At 39.7% G+C, this 21,723-nt stretch overlaps 1 protein-coding gene across 10 annotated transcripts in view; it reads left to right on the top strand.

The window, feature by feature from the left end:
* The window catches only part of BCAS3 (BCAS3 microtubule associated cell migration factor), a 581,826-nt gene that overhangs the window by 12,920 nt on the left and 547,183 nt on the right, over positions 1-21,723 (top strand). For all 10 annotated transcript variants that reach the window (XM_070478583.1, XM_070478586.1, XM_070478587.1 and 7 more), the window contains exons 4-5: positions 1,168-1,243; positions 16,118-16,224. In XM_070478583.1, coding sequence (XP_070334684.1) covers positions 1,168-1,243; positions 16,118-16,224 — 183 coding nt within the window. The remainder of the gene's footprint in view (positions 1-1,167; positions 1,244-16,117; positions 16,225-21,723) is intronic.

Below are 21,723 nucleotides of genomic sequence, written 5' to 3'. Positions count from 1 at the left end.
TTTTTTTAAACAAAGACAATTGAAATCACATGAATATATAAGATAACATTTTCTTTTTGTTTACTAAACCTACTATTAAAATGATCCTGTCTTTTAGTAATATCTTTAGTGGCCAATAACATTGTATAGTACAGAAAAAGGCTGTAAAATGACATGGAAATTTGAAGCAAATTGTGTATAACACAGATTATATGTGGGATAGTAGTTTTTGTAAGCTTTCGATACAGTTTATGTTAAATAACTTCTGTGAACTGAGTAGAACTTTACAACTGAACGTGTTGCAGTGTTCTGTTGACATCCTCAGTGCTTGCAAGTATATACAACCTAGAAAATGTAGGTACTTTTAAATAGAAGCATTTGGTTTGTGGAGAGATGACTCCCTTTGAATACTGATGGGAGACTTCCCTGGCGGTCCGGTGGTTAGGACTTCAATTTCCCGTGCAGATGGTGCAGGTTCAGTTCCTGGTCAGGGAGCTGAGATCCCCCTTTCCTCACAACCAAAAACCAAAAGATAAAACGGAAACAATATTGCAACAGATTCAATAAAAATTTTAAAAATAGTTCACTTTAAAAAGAATGCTGGTGGATACTGTTAATACTCTCACAGTGACTTCACAGTAGTTTATGCTTATCTTTGTGACCCTTGTGGGCTTGTAAGAAAGCTTAAGAGTTGGGTCTAGAGGCCAGATAAGAGACTGAAAAAGTAGTATGTTTTTTCCATCCCCAACTCTGGCCAGCACCTTCCACCTGGAACTGGTGGTTAGCAGAAAGTAATGATCTTGACAATTTTAGGGAGAGTATAATTGCCTGATCATAAACACTTGGAAACTAAATCAATATTTGTGGTAGTTTGGTTTATTTCTTCAGCTTTATTTGTTGACCGGTATAGATTAGTTTTTTCAGTGTCTTTGAATTATAGTGACACTTTCAGTAGACTCTGATCATTGTATTTTAGGTTTCTGCAGTTCTTAGGCTATAAACCCTTTCCTGATCAAGATTATAGACTCCTGGATAGCTTTCTTTGAAAATAAAAATATTACAAAATGTGCCAGTTCTTAAGATGTAGAATTGGTGAGGTTGGAGGGGTTCAATTACTCTTTGTTTTGAATATCAGTAGTATTTGTGCTATAAAACATTTTCATTCACATGTTTCTGTTTACTGTACAGGCTTACAGTGGAACACCTCTAACAGAAGAAAAGGAGAAAATAGTCTGGGTCAGATTTGAAAATGCAGATTTAAATGGTATGCTTTTAACTTTTGGGGGGCATCTGAATTAAATGTTTGAGGTTGACCTGATTCCAAAAAGAGAACCCTTACCTTTTGTCAGATTACTTGCTCTTAAAATGACTTTTTAAGTTTTAAAAAAAACATTTATTTTTATTTTTTATTTTTTTTCCATTTATTTTTATTAGTTGGAGGCTAATTACTTTACATCATTACAGTAGTTTTTGTCATACATTGAAATGAATTAGCCATGGATTTACATGTATTCCCCATCCCAGTCCCCCCTCCCACCTCCCTCTCCACCCGATCCCTCTGGGTCTTCCCATTGCACCAGGCCCGAGCACTTGTCTCATGCACCCAACCTGGGCTGGTGATCTGTTTCACCCTAGATAATATACAAAAACATTTATTTTTAATTTAAAAGTAATATTCAGCTATAGAAACTTGATTAGAATTAATATTGTAGAAGTCTTAGAGTGATTGTACATGTAGTACCTAGCCTTAAACTTTTTTTTTTTTAGCCTTAAACTTTAAATCCAAGTAAGATAACAATTTCTTAGGAAAAAAGTTTTGTTAATTCAAGTTTGGTCAGTTGTATGGGATTTATAACCGCACAATAATAATTAGTGTTGAACTTTTTAGACTTTCAAATATTTTCCTGGACTTCCCTGGTGGTCCAGTGGCTAAGACTCTGTTTCCAGTGCAGGGGGCGGGGATTCATCCCTGGTTGGGGAACTAGATACCACATGCTGCAACTAAGAGTTCGAGTGTCATAGCTGAAGATCCTGTGTGCTGCAAGCAAGCCTTGGTGGTGGTGGTGGTGGTTTGCTTTAGTCGCTAAGTCATGTCCGACTCTTGCAATCCCATGGATTGTAGCCCACGAGGCTCCTCTGTCCATGGAATTCTCCAGGCAAGAATACTGGAATGGATTGCCATTTCCTTCTCCAGGGGCTCTTCCCGACCCAGGAATCGAACCCAGGCCTCCTGTGTTGCAGGCAGATTCTTTACCGAATGAGCTATGAGGGAACCCCAAGCTTGGTGTAGCCAAATAAGTAAATAAACAGGAAATTAGTTTTTTAAAACATTATATTCCTGAGCAGAATTTATGCCCGTCCAAGGCCTGTTTGTTCTGACATCTTCCTTCCATGTCATTGCTCCTTTCTGCTCCCTCTTGCAAAGGGCTGCTGCTTGTCTGTTCTCTCTTGGCTGAGCTTGGGGGGCACTGGTAGGAGATCGAAAGGGAGGATGGGAGAAAGGGAGAGTATTATCCCCTCTCCCTCTGTTGGCCGCCGCATTTCCTCTGTGCTTCTCTCTTGCCCTGGGCAGCTCTGCTTGCCTTTCTGCGGGGTGACCCCGGCACCCTGCTTTCCTCCCTGTTTTCCTAGCTTAGGGGTGGAATTGGCTTCCTGCTGTTGCTAATTCAGTAGGCCACCATCTGTGTAACCAGTTGTCTGTATTAAGCTCCCAATTATGAATACCCTGAGTTGTTTTCATTTCCTAGTTGGACATTGATGGATACCTTACTCTTGAGTCTTTGTCTCCTCTGAGCTGTTTAAGATTCCGCATTTTCCTTCAAAATCTACTGTCTAGGATGTGGGAGGCTGTCACTTCCGCACATCAGTTTCTTTTGGATTTGATTCTCTGTCAGGTGGTTTGTTTAAATGGCAACTTGTTATGCCCTCTGTGGGGAATAACACATTCATTTGTATAGGTGATTATTTATGATATATAACCTTTTCCTACAGTATTTCTCTCTGAAAGCTTTTTATATTTAAAATTTCCTTTCTCTTCATGACTGTCATATTTCCTTGTTACTAGTATATTCTTCTTCCTTTTCTTTCTTCTTTTCCCTTCTTTATTAGGAACTACTTACGTGTTTGTCGTCTTTTGTTTCCTGTCACCATTTCCTCATGAATTCAGACTCTTTTCTGCAAGTGTATTTGCTTTGTGGATGTCAGAATGTATTAGAGGACTTGCTTGATTTAATAAGAAAGGAAATGTGGTCATGGTCTTGAAAATATTAGACAAGAGCAAAAAATTATAAAGCATATGTAGAATGTTAAAAATAATTGATTTTTAAAAGGCTTATGTCAGCAGTAAAATGACTTAAAAAAATCACATATTTGGGACATTCCTGGCAGTCCAGTGGTTAGGGCTTTGCACTCTCACTGTCTGGGGCCCAGCTTCAATCCTGGGTCAGTGAAGTAAAATTTTACAAGCCTCATGACATGGTTAAAAAAAAAAAAAATTCACAAAATTAACTTTAAAAATGTCATGAAAATAATCTTTAGGAAAGTTTTTTTTTTTTTAAACAGCAAATAAGAATTTCTGGGGTAATAATGCTTTATAAAGCCTTTACATTATTTTTTTTTTCCATTTATTTTTATTAGTTGGAGGCTAATTACTTTACATCATTACAGTAGTTTTTGTTATACATTGAAATGAATTAGCCATGGATTTACATGTATTCCCCATCCCAGTCCCCCCTCCCACCTCCCTCTCCACCCGATCCCTCTGGGTCTTCCCATTGCACCAGGCCCGAGCACTTGTCTCATGTACCCAACCTGGGCTGGTTATCTGTTTCACCCTAGATAATATACATGTTTCAATGCTGTTCTCTTGAAACATCCCACCCTCGCCTTCTCCCAGAGTCCACAAGTCTGTTCTATACATCTGAGTCTCTTTTTCTGTTTTGCATATAGGGTTATCGTTCCCATCTTTCTAAAGTCCATATATATGTGTTAGTATACTGTAATGGTCTTTATCTTTCTGGCTTACTTCGCTCTGTATAATGGGCTCCATTTTCATCCATCTCATTAGAACTGATTCAAATGAATTCTTTTTAATGGCTGAGTAATATTCCATGGTGTATATGTACCACAGCTTCCTCATCCATTCGTCTGCTGATGGGCATCTGGGTTGGATAAAGCCTTTACATTATTGAAGTGCAATGCATTTGCATCTGGAAATGTAGATGGATATCATTTATTTAGGACTTTGTGTTCTGTTGAACTTAAAATGGTTGTCCTTAAGAGTATCCTGTATCTTAGTTGATTTATTAAACTTTTAAATTTATACATCTTCCTTTTAAATACTTTAGCATGCTCCCATATACTTTGGCCTCTCCTTTCTATATCATATTGATAGTGTATGAAATTTTGTCCTGGATTTTTCTGGATATTCTTTTTATAATCTCAGGCCTTAGGGGTATCTGTGCATGTGCACACATGTATGTGTGTGTTTTAAAGCCATAGTAAATATTACCAAGATATTTGATTCTCCTTAACTTCCCCAGTTCTTACAGCATTTCTTGGATTTGTGTTCTTTCTTTATGAATGTTTTATTTAGCTGTTTGTGTGGCAGACCTTCTGAGATATTTATAATTGAAAGAAAATTTGGCCTGGGAAAGAAAAAGTAGGGCTCACCGGCTGCAAGTCCAGCATCTCTGAAGAAGGCCGTGTGTGTGCGTGCTAAGTTGCTCCAGTTAGATCTGCCTCTTTCAGACTATTTGAACTGTAGCCCTCCAGGCCCCTCTCTAGGCAAGAATACCGGAGTGGGTTGCCATGCCCTCTTCCAGGGGATCTTCCCGACCCACAGTTTGAAGCCACGTCTCTTACATCTCTGGCATTAGGCAGGCAGGTTCTTTACCACTAGCTCTACCACTTTTCCATTGCATTAGAGATTCTTGATCAGCCAACCTGTCGTTCCCTGGTTTTATGTTCTGCAGCTGGGATGCAATTCCTTGATCATCGCCTTTTGTCTTTCATGACACCGTAAGGGAGACAGTGGAGAGGCTGCGTCTGGCTGCAGCCACAGTAGCTCAGCAGCCTGTTTCTTTGTAGAGCAGTTGGGTACCCAGAGATTGTACTAGGTATCTAGGCTTCTGTTTGCTAGGCTTGGAGTTTTTTCTGGCAAAACAATTTAGAAGTCTTTTTACCTGTCCGTAGATTTAAGTTATTTTATAATATTAATGAAACTCTATTAGCTATTAATTTAAAACTTGCAGTCTTTGAATTGAACTGTGCTCTGGTGATTCCTTTCTGTTTATTCCAACAGGCCTGAGAACTCTGCTTTTCTTCATGAAATTATTAAGTGGTGCTGCTTGGCCCCTTTCTACAGTGTTGCAGCCCATTTGATTATGGGCTTATCAGAGTTGGGAGTGGAGTAGGCAACAACTTATAGGAGAGATACTTCTGAGGAATCTGGGTTATTGGGATTCTCCTTTCCTGAATCCTTTTAGGTATCTCCATTCCTAATCTGGCTTGGTGTCCAGTGGAAACTGCGACTGTTGGAGTTTAATAGAAAGGAGGATTAAGGCCCTTCGTGTCATGGTTATCGTTTTGTTTCCGCTTTCAGGCAGCCTCGTTTATACCCGAGATTGTTTTTCTTGAGGCACTCACTGTACCGAAAAATGTGTAAGAAGTAGCCAAAGCAGGTTAATATCCTGCCATTTTCTGTCACATTCTCTAAAGGTCAGCATGTAGTGTGAGTACCAAAACACATCAGGTTTAATCAGCTGGTTTGCTCCAGGATAGGAACTGCCAACTTACTAGCCTGTGCGGGGTAATTCTTACCATCCTGAGTTGGTCAGTTCTAATATCAAGGTTTAAGAATATACTTAGATATAAAGTTTTCTATTCAACAGGAATTTTTTTTTTAGTTGCATGTGATCAGTTTAAGGAAAAAAACGTTTTTAATTGTGGTAAAATGTGCTTAACATAAAATTTACTGTCTTAACCATTTTTGAGTGTACTGATATATAGTTATATACTATATAACTATATATATATATAGTTATAAATACATTCACACTGTTACACAACCAATCTCCAGAGCTGTTTTTATCTTGTAAAACTGAAACCATACCCATTAAACAACTCTACATTCTCTCCTTCTCACTAACTCCAGGCAACCACCATTCTACTTTGTCTCTGAGTCGGAGATACTTAAGCCACTTCATAAGAGGCATTGTTCTGTGATATCATACATGTGTCTAAACTTCCTTTTTTTTTAAGTCTGTGTGAAATTGTTTTTTTATCATTTTATCTTTTCATAGGTGATCATTTGGGTTGCTTCCACCCTTTGGCTTTACAAAGAATGCTGCTTTTAACAATTATTTTTACAAATAACTTTTTGAGTCCCTGCTTTCAGTTCTTTTTGAGTAATACCCATAAGTGGAATTGTTGGCTCATAAATTCTTTTTAATTTTTTGAGAAACCACCGTGCTGTTTTCCGTAGGGAATTCTTTTTAAACCTACTCTGATGGCTGGGAAGCATAGTGGCTCAATCCCTTGAGTCTTTCACTTCTCACTGCTCCTCTCTGACGCTTACTTCTCTTCTCCAACTTCTTTAACGAGGTTGGAGCAGTGGTTGCTCAAAGCTCTCAGTTCATAGCTTTATGATCAAAGAGGAAAAAAGAGTCCATTGTGCAATCCAGCATGCTCAGTCTGGATTACCTTCCAGTTACTGGAATGGTCACAGTGGCCGAGGATGTGGTACTGGAATCAGCTCAGCAGTTGTGGGCCTGTCCCTGTGCTAGATGCAGGGGGAGGGCAAGATCAGTTATCAGAAAGGGAGGAGCTATAGAGTAGGAAGTGTGTGAGGCGTGCAAAGACAGTAGAGGCTGTAAGCCTCTGTGGTTCTAGTGTGCCTGGGTCCCCATTTCAGCTGCCTTCTGGACATCTACACTTAGATGTCCCCAAATGCCTCAAACTCTTAATCTTTTCCCGTCTAACTATGACGCTTCAATATCCATACTTTACCCTCACTTGCCTTTCAAAAGTCACTAAAAGCAGAGAACTTTTTATACCTTGGAATCTTTGCACAGGGGATCTTCTGGCTAAAATGAACATTTCAGCCTTAATCCTCATTCAGCTGTTGTGTGCACGGGTATGCTCTCAGTCACTCAGTTGTGTCCAACTCTTTGTGACCCTGTGGACTGTAGCCCACAGGGCTACAGACTTTTTTATCCATGGGATTCTCCAGGCAAGAATATTGGAGTGGGGTGCCATTCCATCTTCCAGGGGATCTTCCCAACCCAGTGATCAAATGCATACCACCTGCATCTCCTGTACTGGCAGGCAGAATCTTCAGCATTGCACCACCTGGGAAGCCCCTCATTCACCTATTAGCATCTACTAAAAGTGAATTTCCAGTTTTTAGACTAGGTGTTGGTGGAATATTGCTGCTGTCAACATGCATGTGAAATACAGAAGAAGCTGGTTTGGGAGGAAAGATTTTATTTCACTTTACACCTAGATTTTTGAAGTGAACAGAAAATCCAGTATCCCCCTCTCCCTCTCCCAAGTGCAAACATTTTTCTAAGGAGGGAGAGTGTATTGAGTGTGCTAATAGGTGAGGTTAACAAATAAGACAGAGTGTAAAAAAAATTTTATTGAAATATAGTTGACTTACAGTGTTGTGTTAATTTCTTCTGTATAGCAAAGTGATTATTATACATACTATACATTCTTTTTCATTTTCTTTTCCATGATGGTTTATCACAGAATATCGAATTTAATTCCCTGTGCTATAAAGCAGGACCTTGTTGTTTATCCATCCTATACATAATAATTTTCATCTACTAATGCCAAACTCCCAATGCTCTCCTCTACCTCTTTTCTCCTTGGCAGCCACAGCTGTGTTCTCACTGAAGCTAGACATGCTGTTGAAGGATGAGTGAATCAAAGGAGAATGTTGTAGTTATTTAAAATCACAGAGGAAATGCTACATGTCTCTATAGGAAAAACTGTAAAGTCCATATTTAGGGGAGAAAAAAGAAACCAGTGAGAAAGGTAAAAAGCAGTATAGAATAACCAGTGATGGTATGATAGAAGATATAAAGTCAAAGAATAAGGATTACTTAAAGCTGTAACAGTTCTGAAGAATGACCTAAAATTTTTACAAAATTAAGAGCTTCACTCAAAAGTAATGCAATCTGCTCTACCACCATCCAGAGAAAGAAAAATAGCTCAGGTGACTAAGCAGAACCTAAAGGAAGAGAAAGGAGATTTTTGTATAATGACCTCAGGGTTTTATATGTGACATTTGTGCCATTCTAAAAGTGACAACCTGTGATCAAGGTGGTAGCTGTGGTACAAAGATGCCTGAGTATCAAGAGTCCTGAGATTGCTCTTCAGCTTTGAGTAAATTATACACACCTTGTTCTTTTTTGTGGGGGAGGAGGGCTTCCCTGACAGCTCAGTTGGTAAAGAATCTGCCTGCAATTCAGGAGGCCCTGGTTCGATTCCTGGGTTGGGAAAATCCCCTGTTCTTTTTAAATTTTTTTCTTTTAGGCCACACCACATGGCTTGTGGGATGTTAGCTCCCTGACCAGGCATTGAACCTGGGCCCTCAGCAGTGAGAGCACAGAGTGCTAGCCACTGTACTAACCCGGGAATCCCCCTGACTTGCTCTTGTCAGTGATAAAATGAATCTGCTCCTGCTCTACATATAAAACAGGATTTTTGTGCATCAGATGAGATAATGTGTATACAAAGCACATGGAATATTATAAAAGAACATTTAAATGTTAGATGTAAAGAGAATTGGGCTTCTCCCGTGGCTCAGTGGTAAAAAGTCCACCTGTATTGCAGGAGATGCAGGTTCAGTCCCTGGGTTGGGAAGATCCCCTGGGGAAGGAAATAGTAGCCCACTCTAGTATTCTTGCCTAGGAAATTCCTTGGACAGAGGATGTTGGGGGGCTCCAGACCATGGTTTCACAAAGAGACAAGACTAAGTGACTGCGATCCCATGGACTGCAGCACACCAAGCTTCCCTGTCCTTCACTGTCTCCTGGAGTTTGCTCAGACTCAAGTCCATTGAGTTGGCGATGTCATCCAGCCATCTCACCCTCTGTCACCCTCTTCTCCTCTTGCCCTCAGTCTTTCAGTCTTTCCCAGCATCAGGGTCTTTTCCAGGGAGTTGGCTCTTCGCGTCAGATGGCCAGAGTATTGGAGCTTCAGCTTCAGCATCAGTCCTTCCAATGAATATTCAGGGTTGATTTCCTTTAGAATTGACTGGTTTGATCTCCTTACTGTCCAGGAGACTTTCAGAAGTCTTCTCCAACACCACAGTTTGGTACTCAGCCTTCTTTATGGTCCAACTCTCAGATCTGTACATGACTACTGAAAAAAAACCATAGCTTTGACTAGATGGACCTTTGTTGGCAAAGTAATTTCTCTGCTTTTTAATACACTAAGTTTGTCATAGCTTTCCTTCTAAGGAGCAAGAGTCTTTTAATTTCATGGCTGCAGTCATGAAACCATTCACAGTGATTTTGAAGCCCAAGAAGATAGTCTGTCACTGTTTCCATTGTTTCCCCATCTATTTGCTATCAAGTGATGGAACTGGATGCTGCAATCATCTTTTGTATATTGAGTTTTTAAAAATCCCACATTTTCACTCTTTCACGTTCTTCAAGAGACTCTTTAGTTCCTCTTCGCTTTCTGCCATTAGGGTGGTGTCATCTGCATATCTGAGGTTACTGATATTTCTCCTGGCTATCTTGATTTCAGCTTGAGTTTCATCCAGCTCTGCATTTCCCATGATGTACTCTGCATATAAGTTAAATAAGCAGGGGGACAATATACAGCCTTGTTATACTCCTTTTCCAAGGTTGAACCAGTCCATTGTTCCATGTCCAGTCCTAACTGTTGCTTCTTGACCTGCATACAGGCTTCTCAGGAGGAAGGTAAGGTGTTCTGGTATTCACGTCTCTTGAAGAATTTTCCACAGTTTGTTGTGACCACACAGTAAGAGGCTTTAGTGTAGTCAGTGAAGGAGAAGTGGGTATTTTTCTGGAATCACATTTCTTTCTCTATGGTCCTGTGGATGTTGACAATTTGATCTCTGGTTCCTCTGCCTTTTCTAAGTCCAGGTTGTCCATCTGGAAGTTCTCAGTTCATGTAGTGTTGTAGCCTAGTTTGAAGGATTTTCAGCATTACCTTGCCAGCATGTGAAATGAGTAAAATTGTAGGGTAGCTTAAACATTCTTTGGCATTGCCCTTCTTTGGGATTGGAAAGAAAACTGACCTTTTCTAGTCCTGTGGCCCCTACTGAGTTTTCCAAATTTGCTGGCATATTGAGTGTGGCACTTTAAGAGCATCATCTTTTAGTATTTGAATTAACTCAGCTGGAATTCCATCACCTCTACTAGCTTTGTTTGTAGTAATGCTTCCTAAAGCCCAGTGACTTCACGCTCCAGGATGTCTGTCTCTAGATGAGTGACCACACCATCATGGTTATCCTGGTCATTAAGACTTTTTTTGTAAAGTTCTTCTGTGTATTCTTGCCACTTCTTAATCTCTTCTTCTTCTGTTAGGTCCATACTGTTTCTGTCCTTTACTTTGCCCATCTTTTCAAGAAATGTTCCCATGGTGTCTCTAATTTTCTTGAGATATCTAGTCTTTCCCATTGTGTTGTTTTCCTTTATTTCTTTGCATTGCTTGCTTAAGACTGAGTGACTAAACAGTAATGAAAGAGAATTAATTATGCCCTTAAGTTAAATAAGCTTAGGATTCTGAATTTTGCTGGATATAGAATCATATGCTATTAATTTTATGCTAGTGAATTCCTGTCAAAGGAAAATCAGCATGAAAAGTTACTGGGACTTCCTTGATGGCCCAGAGGTTAAGACATTGTGCTTCCACTGCAGGGGGCGTGGCTTTGATACCTGGTTGAGGAACTAAGATCCCGCATGCTATGCCTTGCAGCCAAAAATAGGAAGAAAAAATTACTGATTATGAGCTCTGTTAAAGATTTTGATCTTTATATTTGAGCGATGAAAAGTCACTAATGTAGAGGATAGAAGTGAGTAGGTATACCATTATTTGTTTTTTTTTTTCCGGCTGTGCCTCTTGGCTTATGGGATTTTACTTCTCCAGCCTGGGATCAAATCATGGGCCGATGGCAGTGAGTACCAAATCCTAATTACTGGACTGCCAGGAAATTCCCCGTTATGTGTATGTTGAAAAGATTACTCTGACTCTAATACAGAGTTTGGTGGACAGTGGTGGAGGCAGAAAGCCACGCAGGCTTTTGCAGTAGATGTTGTAGACAGAGGTAGTGGTGGTGTAAGCAGAGAGCTATTTAGGAAGCTTGCTCATAGATTTATTGCTGGAGGGAAGGAAGAAGGCGGTTCCTGATTTTGCTATCTGGATGGATAATCATGCTGTTCCTCAAAATAGGAAGCTCTGGGAGATCATGTTTGGGGAGGAAATCCTGATTTTAAGTGGAATTTGATCTTCTGTTGAGACATTCAAAACCCATACTGAGGAAGTCACTAGCAGAGAGTAAGTTAAGCAATGGTTGGAATAAGGTCACTTAGGGAGGGTTACTGTAAGAAGAAAAGGGAGTTTAGGAATTCGCTTTGAGTAACTCTGATACTTCAAGAGAAGTTAGAAAAGGATGAGCCAGCGGGGAATATGGTGAGCATTGGTTGTAGCTGCTGAATAATCTTAACAAGATGTTCTTTAAAAAATCATTGGACTCAACAACTTGGAGGTTACTGATGGCCATAGTAAAAGTCACCTGCGAGGAGTGTTGGGGCAGAAACACGTTCTGAAATAGACGGGGGTGAGCGAGAGATGAGAAACAGATGGCAGTTATAAACAAGGCACCCGGCTCCTGGAGAGGGAGGAAGTGGGGAGGTCAAATAAAGGGAGAGCGGTGTTACTGGTCTATGATTAAAAAAAAACCCTTATTTAGGGACTTCCCTGGTGGTCCCTGGTGGGTTAAGATTCCAAGATTCCTTTGCAGGGGTTGTAGGTTTGATCCCCATTGAGGGAACTAAGATTTGCACATGCTGCCTGGAGCAGCCAAAAATATAAAAACAAACCCACCTTATTTATTGTGCAAATATATCATGATAAATAGCACAAAAATATGGATCACTGAATTTTTACACATTGTAAATCTGTGAGCCATAACTAAGGTAGAAAATAGAATGTTGCTACCTAATTGCCTAGTGATTCTGAATTTCATATAAAGAGAATCGTTCAGTGTATAGGTTTTTGTGTCTGGCTTCTTTTGCTTATTATGTCTGTGAGGTTCATCCATATTATGGTATATGGTAGTAGGTCATTTTTTTCTTGCGCTGAGTAGTGTTGTATTATGCGTACCACTGTGCTTGTCGTTTCTCCTCTTGATGGACTTTGGGTTGATTTCAGCTGTAATTGGGTTGATTGCAGTAATATTGTGGTAGGTATTCTTGTCTCTTGGTGTATCTGTGCTGAGGCTTCTAATGAGTTTATACCTAGAGTGGAACTACTTGGTCAAAGGGCATGGGATCTTCAACCTGAGTATATATTGTCTATTTTCCCAAGTGGTTATACTGATTTATATTTACTAGCAGTAAATAAGCAGCCTCTTCACTCCGTATCCTGCCAACTCTTGGTTTTGTCATTGTGGTTTTAATTAACACTTCCTTGATTACAAATGAGGTTGAGCCACTTTTCATGTTCACTGATGATTGATTTGAATATCCTATTTTTGAAGTGTTTTTTTATGTCTTCTGCCTATTTTTCTAATGACCTGCCTTTTTCATACTGATTTTTAATTTGTACATGACTTAGCAACTATATGTATGTATGTATGTGAATTAGACAAATCCTTGTGGGGTTATAATTGTCTCTTCTCCCAGGCCCTGGCTTGACTTTTCACTTTCTCAGTCAGGTTGGCTCATGAGAAACAGAAATTCTCCGTTTTAATGTAATAAATTTAATGTAGTAGAATTTGCTAGTTTTTTTTACTAGGAATTTTTTGTGTCCTGTTGTGAAGTTTTTTCCCTGTACCATAATCATGAAAATACATTTCTACAGTGTTCCTCTAGTGTTTTGTTGATTTTAGCTTTGCCATTTATATCTAAAATTCACTGGTATTGATTTATTTGAAAAATTTTAAAAGATTGGAGATACTTTACCATGTTTAAATACTCATTGGGAGTATACAGTACGTGGAAGGAATGGGAGATACAGGAAAGGAAGGATTAAAAAAAGAGCCCTGAGAAGATGAGTGAGAATGGGATCCAAAGCAGAGTGATTTACATTATTTTTGTTTGTTTGGAAAAGTTCTGTTCATCTTTTAAAACCCTAGGTCATTGAGGCTCTGTGAAGTCTCTCTTGGTACTCCAACTTCCATCATCTCTCCATGACGTTAGTCACCTCTGCCCTAGCACCTACATTTATTCTTGCCTTTTTCATGTTGTTTTAGAACCATCCGCTTATACATCTGTCTCCCTCCTCAGACTGGAGGTTTCTCACTTTAAACATTATTGGAGTATAATTGCTTTGCAGTGTTGCGTTAGTTTCTGCTGTATAATGCAGTGAATTAGCGATATGTCGACACGTACGCCCTCCCTCTTGAACTTCCCGCCCACACCCCCCCTCTCTCCAACTCACCCTTCTAGGCCATCACGGAGCTCCCAGCTGAGCTCCCTGTGGTATACTGCAGTTTCCACTAGCTGTTTTACACATGGTCATGTATTTATGGGCTTCGCTTGTGGCTCAGCTGGTAAAGGATCCGCTTGCAATGCGGGAGACCTGGCTTCCATCCTGGGGTTGGAAAGATCCCCTGGAGAAGGGAAAGGCTACCTACTCCAGGATTCTGGCCTGGAGAATTCCACGGACTGTATAGGTATAGTCTGTGGGGTCGCAAAGAGTCCTAATCTCCTAATTCATGCCACCCTCCCCTCCCCCCTCGCAGAGTGATTTACTTTAGACAAAAGGAAAGACAATTGTGTGTCACAGAGTGGAATGAGAAGAGAGTGAGTGGTACAGATGCATGTAGGTCTTTGGCAACAGAAAGTTTCTGGATTCCTTGTGTAGTATATGAGACACATTATCTGCTGAGTAAGGAGAGATTGGGTGGAGTCAGGGCTTGGAGAACACTTTAAGAAAGCCATTGAAATTGTAAAAGAAGTTTCAGAAAATTGAGTACATTTGTTGTGCAGTTTTGAAGGCTCAGTTGAGGTTTGTGGAGATAATTTATAGTGGTGACAATTGTGTCTCATTGTGTGATTTTCTCTAGTGATTCTTGGTTGCTGTGGAGTATACTAGGGTGGTGGACTGGTTGGTTTCATCTCGGATTGAGGTTTTGCTGGTTGGGTGCCATGCAGAGATCTCACAAAGGGATAAGAGAATGTGGATGACTGGCAGAAGTTACTGAGATGGCTGATCAAAGACCGCCAAGGCTGGAGGAGACTAAGTATACAAGAGGGGCCTGAAGAGGAAGGAGAAGGCAGGGTCTCAGTGGGTTGGAGGTCCTAATGAAGTCAGAGAGCGAATCACAAAGCAAATAGTTGAGCACGCTTGCTGGAAGATAAGGTTGTGATCTGAGAAGAAAAGACTTGATTAGTGATGTTTTGAGGTGTAATAGTTTTGTTCAGTATGGATATAGTGTATAATACTGATAACAAATGCTTAATATTCACTGATGTGAACTGGAAAAGTTGATTAGAAAAGTACACATAATTCTTTTATTGTGTACCGTATGTCCAGTGTGTTCAGATGTACCAGGATTTACTATCCCCTGTAAGTAAAGGAACATAATTTTTCTTCCATTGCTAAGTTTATACATATTAGAATTCTAGATGGTTATAGATCATATTTGTATTTAGTTAATTTTGGTAAAATATTTTACTTTGATTTGCCTTTATAGGTGGTTGTGTTCTTGATATTGGTATTTCCTGGGTATCTAGTGAGAATTTGATTTTTATTTTAAAAAATTAAAAATTTTTTTAATGTAGCATGATTTTATGACAAGAGTAATCATATCGGCACAGTGCTTCTTGTGCCAACTTACACAAGCCCTCTAGCTCTTTGCAGAGACCTTTACTTCATCTTTTTTTGGCCCTACCATGTGGCACGTGGGATCTTGGTTCCCTGACCGGGGATCCAACCCACGCCCCCTGCACTGAGAGTACAGAATCTTAACCACTGGACCTCCAGGCAAGTTCCCCCACTCCTCCCTGTCTTGCATCTTGCTCTTCCTTATCCTCTGCCTGTAGATTCTCGGAGTGTCCAGGTACCGCCTGTGAGCCCACACAGCTTATGTTGCCTGCCTCTGCTGGGCGGCTGCCCTGCTGTCCTGCACCCCCGCCGGTGCTTCCCCTGGCTAGTTCTGTCACCCGCAGGTTCTGTGGTCTGCTCTTCATGAGTGACGGAGTGATACTTGGTACTGGTGCCCTCCTGAGAGAGTTTGATTTTTAAAACCTACTCGTGCTGATAATTATAGATACTGTTCCCTGGTAGCTCAGTGGTAAAGAATCCGCCTGCCAATACAGGAGACGCTGCTTCTATCTCTGATCCAGGAAGATCTCCTGGAGAAGGAAATGGCAGTCCACTCCAGTATTCCTGCCTGGAAAATCCTATAGACAGAGGATCCTGGCTGGCTATACAATAGTCCATGGGGTCATAAAAGAGAAATGACTTAGCAATAAAACAACGACAAACAAAAAAAACCTACTAGTTTTGTGATTTCAGCTTTCTGTTCACTTTCCTTTAAATGTCTTCCAAAACTTCTCAATTTTTAAAGAAGATATTTATTTGGTTGGGTCAGATCTTAGTTGTGACACCCGGGATCTTCCTTGCGTCCTGTGGGGCCTTTCATTGAGTCGGTCTCTCTAGTTGTGGTGTTTGGGCTTAGTAGTTGTTCTGCTCAGGCTTGATTGCCCTGCAGCGTGTGGGATCTTAGGTCCCTGACCAGGGATTGAACCCATGTCTCCAGCATTGCAGGGCAGATTGTTAACCACTGGACCACCAGGGAAGTCCCGAAACTTCTGAACTTTTTATTGAAAAATAATTGAAGCAGTCATTATGCCAATAGCATTAAAGGAGAGCCGTTTTTGTTGATTAAAAAAAAAATTTCCTTTTCTGTTATTTAATTCTAATGCAGATACATCAAGAAATCTGGAGTTTCATGAAATTCATAGCACAGGGAATGAGCCGCCTTTGCTGATTATGATTGGCTACAGTGATGGAATGCAGGTCTGGAGCATCCCTGTAAGTATGAAGATGGCGACTCCCTGAAATATAAACCTTTGCAGCATGCTAGTTGGTGGCCATATTTTTTCTGTGGACTCCTCCATTTATTTTGCAAGCAGTTGCGCAGAGACTGCTTTGTGTGGAACCCCATAGGAGGCCCAAAGAGTAAAGGGCAAGTGGGAACTGAACCATGTGGTAAATGGTTTGTAAAGTAGGCCAGAAATTGTGGGGATCACTTTACATGAAAGATCTCACTTCTCATCATGGTAACCCTACGAAGTAGGTATTGTTATTCTCTTTTCCTGCAATTTTTACAAAAGAGTAAAGAGTCTAACCCCTGGAGAAGGAAATGGCAACTCACTCCAGTATTCTTGCCTGGAAAATCCCTTGGACAGAGGGGCGTGGCAGGCTACAGTCCATGGGGTCGCAGAGTTAGACACGACTTAATGACTAAACAACAACAAAGAAACTTCTAGAAAGCTTAAAAAAAATTAATGATTCTTAAATACAAAAACATTTTGAGTCAGTTAAAACATCCACATGGTACAAAATTCAAGAGGCCTAAGTGGGTAACAACTCCCTACCTCTGTTATCCTCGGTTCCCCTTATCTTGAGTAGTTTCTAATTTCCTGGGATTTCTAGTTTCTTATGTATCCTGATTTTTTAGGTAAATAAGAACCTATATATTTCTCACACCCTGCCCTTCCTTAACAGAAGGGAACATACTATACAGCTGCCTGTACTTTGCTATTTTTTACTTATGAATTAGTATTCCAAGAGCTTCTCTATGGAATATATAACCATATATAATTCTCTTATTTGGATTTTCCTTAATTTATATAACTTGTTTCCAATTATTGGAAACACTTGAGTGCACCCTCCCCTCCCCTTTTCTGATACTAGAAACACTGATATAATACATGAGCTTGAACTAAGGTCATTTTGTGTCTGTGTGTCTGTTTAGGATAAATCACAGTTTTGATAAACGTTTTAAATTGCCTAATACTGGTCCCAGTTTCCGTCTTCAGTCCTACATGTGCTTCTCTGGGATGACCAAAAGTAAATGTACTAGCAGAGGAAGAAGCTTGGTGGGATCACAGCTCAGTGAAGTGTAGCTGGGACCGCATACTTTGGCTTACACTTAGCTATATTCTGGTGTTTGGCATGGCCTAGATAGCATGTCTTTCCTGTAGATTGGGGTGGAAGGCCTAGTTGGCCAGTGGAACATCTATTGTGTAGTTTGTGGTTTTTTTTTTGCAGTTGGAGACCTGGGGCCAATATCTGTGCCTTTAATAAATGCGTTTACTACATTGTTTGAAGCCTGTTTTGCATGGGTGGTTCAGCTAGAATTTTTTTCTCTCCCCTTTCTGGTTCTTTTGGGTATTATGGTTACTTTTTAAAAGATTTATATGATGTAATTAGCCTATTAAAAAAAAAAAGAGAAAAAAAAAAGATTTATAAGCAAATATATATTGCCTCAAATTTAATGAAATGCTTGATGTTCTTGAGTACAGAATTTGGCTTAAGGATTATTGAGTAATGAGTACATTGATCTTCATAATTCTTAAACATTTTAAGAAAAATATTGCTTATTCTTATATTCTGTAAATCACTTATAATGAACTATAGTCTTCCTTCTAATCTTATAGGGGGCTTCCCTGGTGGCTCAGTTGGTAAAGAATCTGCCTGTAATGCAGGAGACCCAGGTTCGATTCTTGGGTTGGGAAGATCCCCTGGAGAAGGGATTGGCAGCCCATTCCTGTATTCTTGCTTGGAGAATTCGATGGACAGAGGAGCCTGGCAGGCTATATAGTCCATGGGGTTGCAAAGAGTTGGGTACAACTGAGCGACTAACACACAGACACATACATGCACTAATCTTATAATAATTATGTATCATATTATTAAACATTTAGGATTTGAGGCTTTATATGTCTTAAAGATTGGCTTTATTTTGCAGAGATAGAAGAATCCTGTTGCTATGTCATGGATCGAGTGAACCTGTTTTTTTTGCCTTTGGGGATGTGTAGTTGACATTTTTTCAAGACCTTGCAATGTTGTTCATATTTGAAGTATCATGCCAAAGGTATAGACAAAGGACCTAAAATGTTACAGTGTTTTGTTTGTTTGCTTTTTCCTAACAAGAGAAATAATTCTAGGTTGTGTTCAGAGGAGAGGATTTTGTAAATGTAACCTTTTCTTTATTTCGATTCTTAAAAAATTTTATTTTTTATTGATTGAGTGATTGGAGTATAGTTGCTTTATAACGCTGTGTCAGTGTCTACTGCACAGCAAAGTGAATCAGCCATATGTATGTAAATGTATGTATATCTTCTTTCTTGGCTTCCCTTCCCATTTAGGTCACCACCATTTTGATTCTTTACACTGTTGACAGACTTGAAGGCAAAGAGGAAGCTAGAGCTTTAGCAGGGTTGGGCCTTGTGGGATTAGGGGTGTTGACCAGATTGAGCACATTCCTTTGGTGGTACTCAGGCCGCCCACTTGCTTTGGTTATAATTAGAGGTATCGCTGTTAATAGTTGACTTACTCCAGTTCTGAGTGACTTAAAGGTCTTCTGAGTAATTTTAATTACTTCTTTAAGTAATTCTTGTGCCCCGACTGTATTCTGAGAGAACTGAATAGTCTTTCTTCGTGGAAGTTTCGTTGCTGTTTACCGTTGTAGGAGTATAGCCCGTGAGGACTGGTTCAGGGACTGGGAGGCAGTTTGGGAAATAAGCTCCTTCTGTTGCGCCGGTGGAGCTCTTGCTGTGTTCAGAGTGCTTTATATACACATCGTCCATGTGTTGTATACTGTGAGGGAGAAGTTATCCATTTTATAGGTGGTAAGGTCACACTACTTATAAGAGGAGGAATTGCAATGCAAGCCCAGTTCTGTCTGACTTCACATTCCAAGCCCGCCATCTAAGGGCTCTATTTCCTCTCTGCCGTAGCAGAAGATACGCCACGCAAGTGGTGTGGCAACTTAGTGTTAGTTCTCAGTGTAAAAGGTTATGATGTGTCTTCATATATTCATCCTTAGAGACTAGTGTGAGTTACCTATTACTCTAACTAAACCCTTCTGAAACTTGTTTATCACTAGTTAACCACTCAGTAATCATTTAAGTGTTACCATGTGCTAGACCGAGGAGCTTATGTCGGTCAGTCTAGAAATAAACCTGCTTCTCAGGAACCTTTGCAGACTATAAATTGTATTTGCTTTTGAGTTAAGTGAGGGTGGGCAGAAAGTCAATCCTTGCTGAATTTCAGCTTGGTTTTTGCTTCAAGTTTGTGCCCAAGGTTGATTTTATATAATTGTCCCACCTCTGAGTCTCACGTTAAGAAAATAAACAGCCTGGCTAAACATTAAAAAAAAATTGTTTATGAAGTTTGTTGTTCTTGTTCATCCACTAAGTCTTGTCTGACTCTTGGCGATCCCGTGGACTGTAGCAAGCCAGGCTCCTCTGTCCAGTGCTGTCTCCCAGAGTTTGCCCAAATTCATGTCCACTGAGTTAGTGATGCTTCTAACCCTTCTCTTCCTCTGATGCTCTCTTCTCATTTTGCCTTCAATCTTTCCCAGCATTAGAATCTTTTCCAGTGAGTCAGATCTTTTCCAGTGAATTGGCTCTTTGCAACAGGTGGCCAAAGTATTGGGGCTTCATCTTCAGCAACAGTCCTACCAATGAATATTCAGGGTTGATTTCCTTTAGAATTGACTGGTTTGATCTCCTCTCAGTCCAAGGGACTCTCAAGAGTCTTTTCTCCAGCACCACAATTCAAAAGCATCAATTCAAATCAGCCTTTTTTATGAAATGCACAAATGCGCTTGAGGCTTAGATGGTATCTCAGAATCTAGCTGAGGAGAGTTAGCTCAAAACTGTGCAGAAGGAGCATCTCTGCTGCCCAGTTCCTACCACCTTGTGTGTGAGATGTCTGCAGGAAACAGCAGTATTCAGAGCTTTCCCAAGCTGGGTACCTCTGTCAACACGACTGATGTAACGTGAGAAAGAATGATTATTTATGTTGTTGTTCTGGATAAATAGGTCCCTTTCCTACTCATTCCTAGCAGTGTCATTACCTCTTTTTGATAATGTGAATATTGGTGCTCTTGCTTAAAATTCTTTTTTAAAAACCTTATTTTATTTTACTTTTGGCCATGGCATGTGGCTTGTGGGATCTTAGTTCCCCAGTCAGGGTTTGAATGTGGGCCCTTGGCAGTGAGAGCACAGAGTTCTAACAACTGGACTGCCAGGGAGTTCCTTTAAAATTCTTTTTAAAATTTTTGTTATTATTTAAAATTTTTTAAAAATTTATACTTTTTATTTGAAGGGTAATTGCTTTACAGAATTGTTATTTTCTGTCAAACGTTGACGTGAATCAGTCATAGGGATACATGTGTTCCCTCGCTCCTGAACCTGCCTCCCATCCCACCCCTCTAGGTGGTTACAGAGCCCCTGTTTGAGTTCCCTGAGACACACAGCAGATTCCCATTCGCTGTCTGTTTTACATATGGTAATGTAAGTTAATTAAAAAGTCAGCAGTACATGGACTAAAGACCCAATAGATTTATGGGATTTATATGAAAAGAACAGTAGCTCTGTACTTTTCCTTCAATTCCCATAATTCTTTTAGCTCTTGTTATCTTAGTTATTTATTTCAGTTATTTTCAAATATATTGCTTGCATTCTTGATATATGTATATATATTCTTGATATATATATATACACACATACATACATATATATATATATATATTTTTTTTTTTCAGCTTTTTCAGCCAGTCTTACACATAGATTGACTGGGTATCCTGAGGTATGAGAACTTAATAAGTGTTCATTTATTCAACACACATCTGTAATAAAGTACGTAGTTTGAGCAAAATAGAGTCTTTTCTCTAATGGAGCTAGTAGAAGAATGGATTTAAATAAAAATAAATGAAGACAAATTGTAATATGAAGAAAAAAGAGATTATAATAAGGAAGTGGAATGGAAGTAATTAAATTTAGCCACAGTATGATTGGAACAGCAGATAGTAAAGTCAGAGGTTCTGAGGTGGAAATGTTCTTTTCTCTATAGTTGGACATTGATTGAGATTTCTTGTTTTTTTCTTCTTAAGAATATTGAGATAAATATCTTTATGATCATGTAATTTAGAGAGATCAGTAAAAGGTATACTAAGGCTCTTGGTAGATTTGCCAAATTACATTCTTATAAAGCCATGCCATTTATACTTGCCTCGTTCATTCATTAATTCATTCACCCAGCAAAGATTTATTGATTGTCTTTTATATGCTAGACCTTGTTCAAGGTGCTGGGGAAACAACAATGAGCTAAAGAAAACCATTATTCTTACGGAATTTCTATTCTAGGTAGGTGGGTTGAAGAGTGGGGAAGATGATATTAAAACATGTACCATGCTTTCATAATAGATAAACACATACCAAGTGTTATAGTGGGGTGGTTGATGTTGTTGTGGGTTGATGTATTATGTAAGGTAGTCTTGGAAAGCCTCTCTCAGTG

This window comes from Odocoileus virginianus, chromosome 17, assembly GCF_023699985.2.
Source record: "Odocoileus virginianus isolate 20LAN1187 ecotype Illinois chromosome 17, Ovbor_1.2, whole genome shotgun sequence".
Lineage (NCBI taxonomy): Eukaryota > Metazoa > Chordata > Mammalia > Artiodactyla > Cervidae > Odocoileus > Odocoileus virginianus.
The sequence above is the reverse complement of the archived record's forward strand: the minus strand, read 5'-3'. Positions and strand labels throughout refer to the sequence as shown.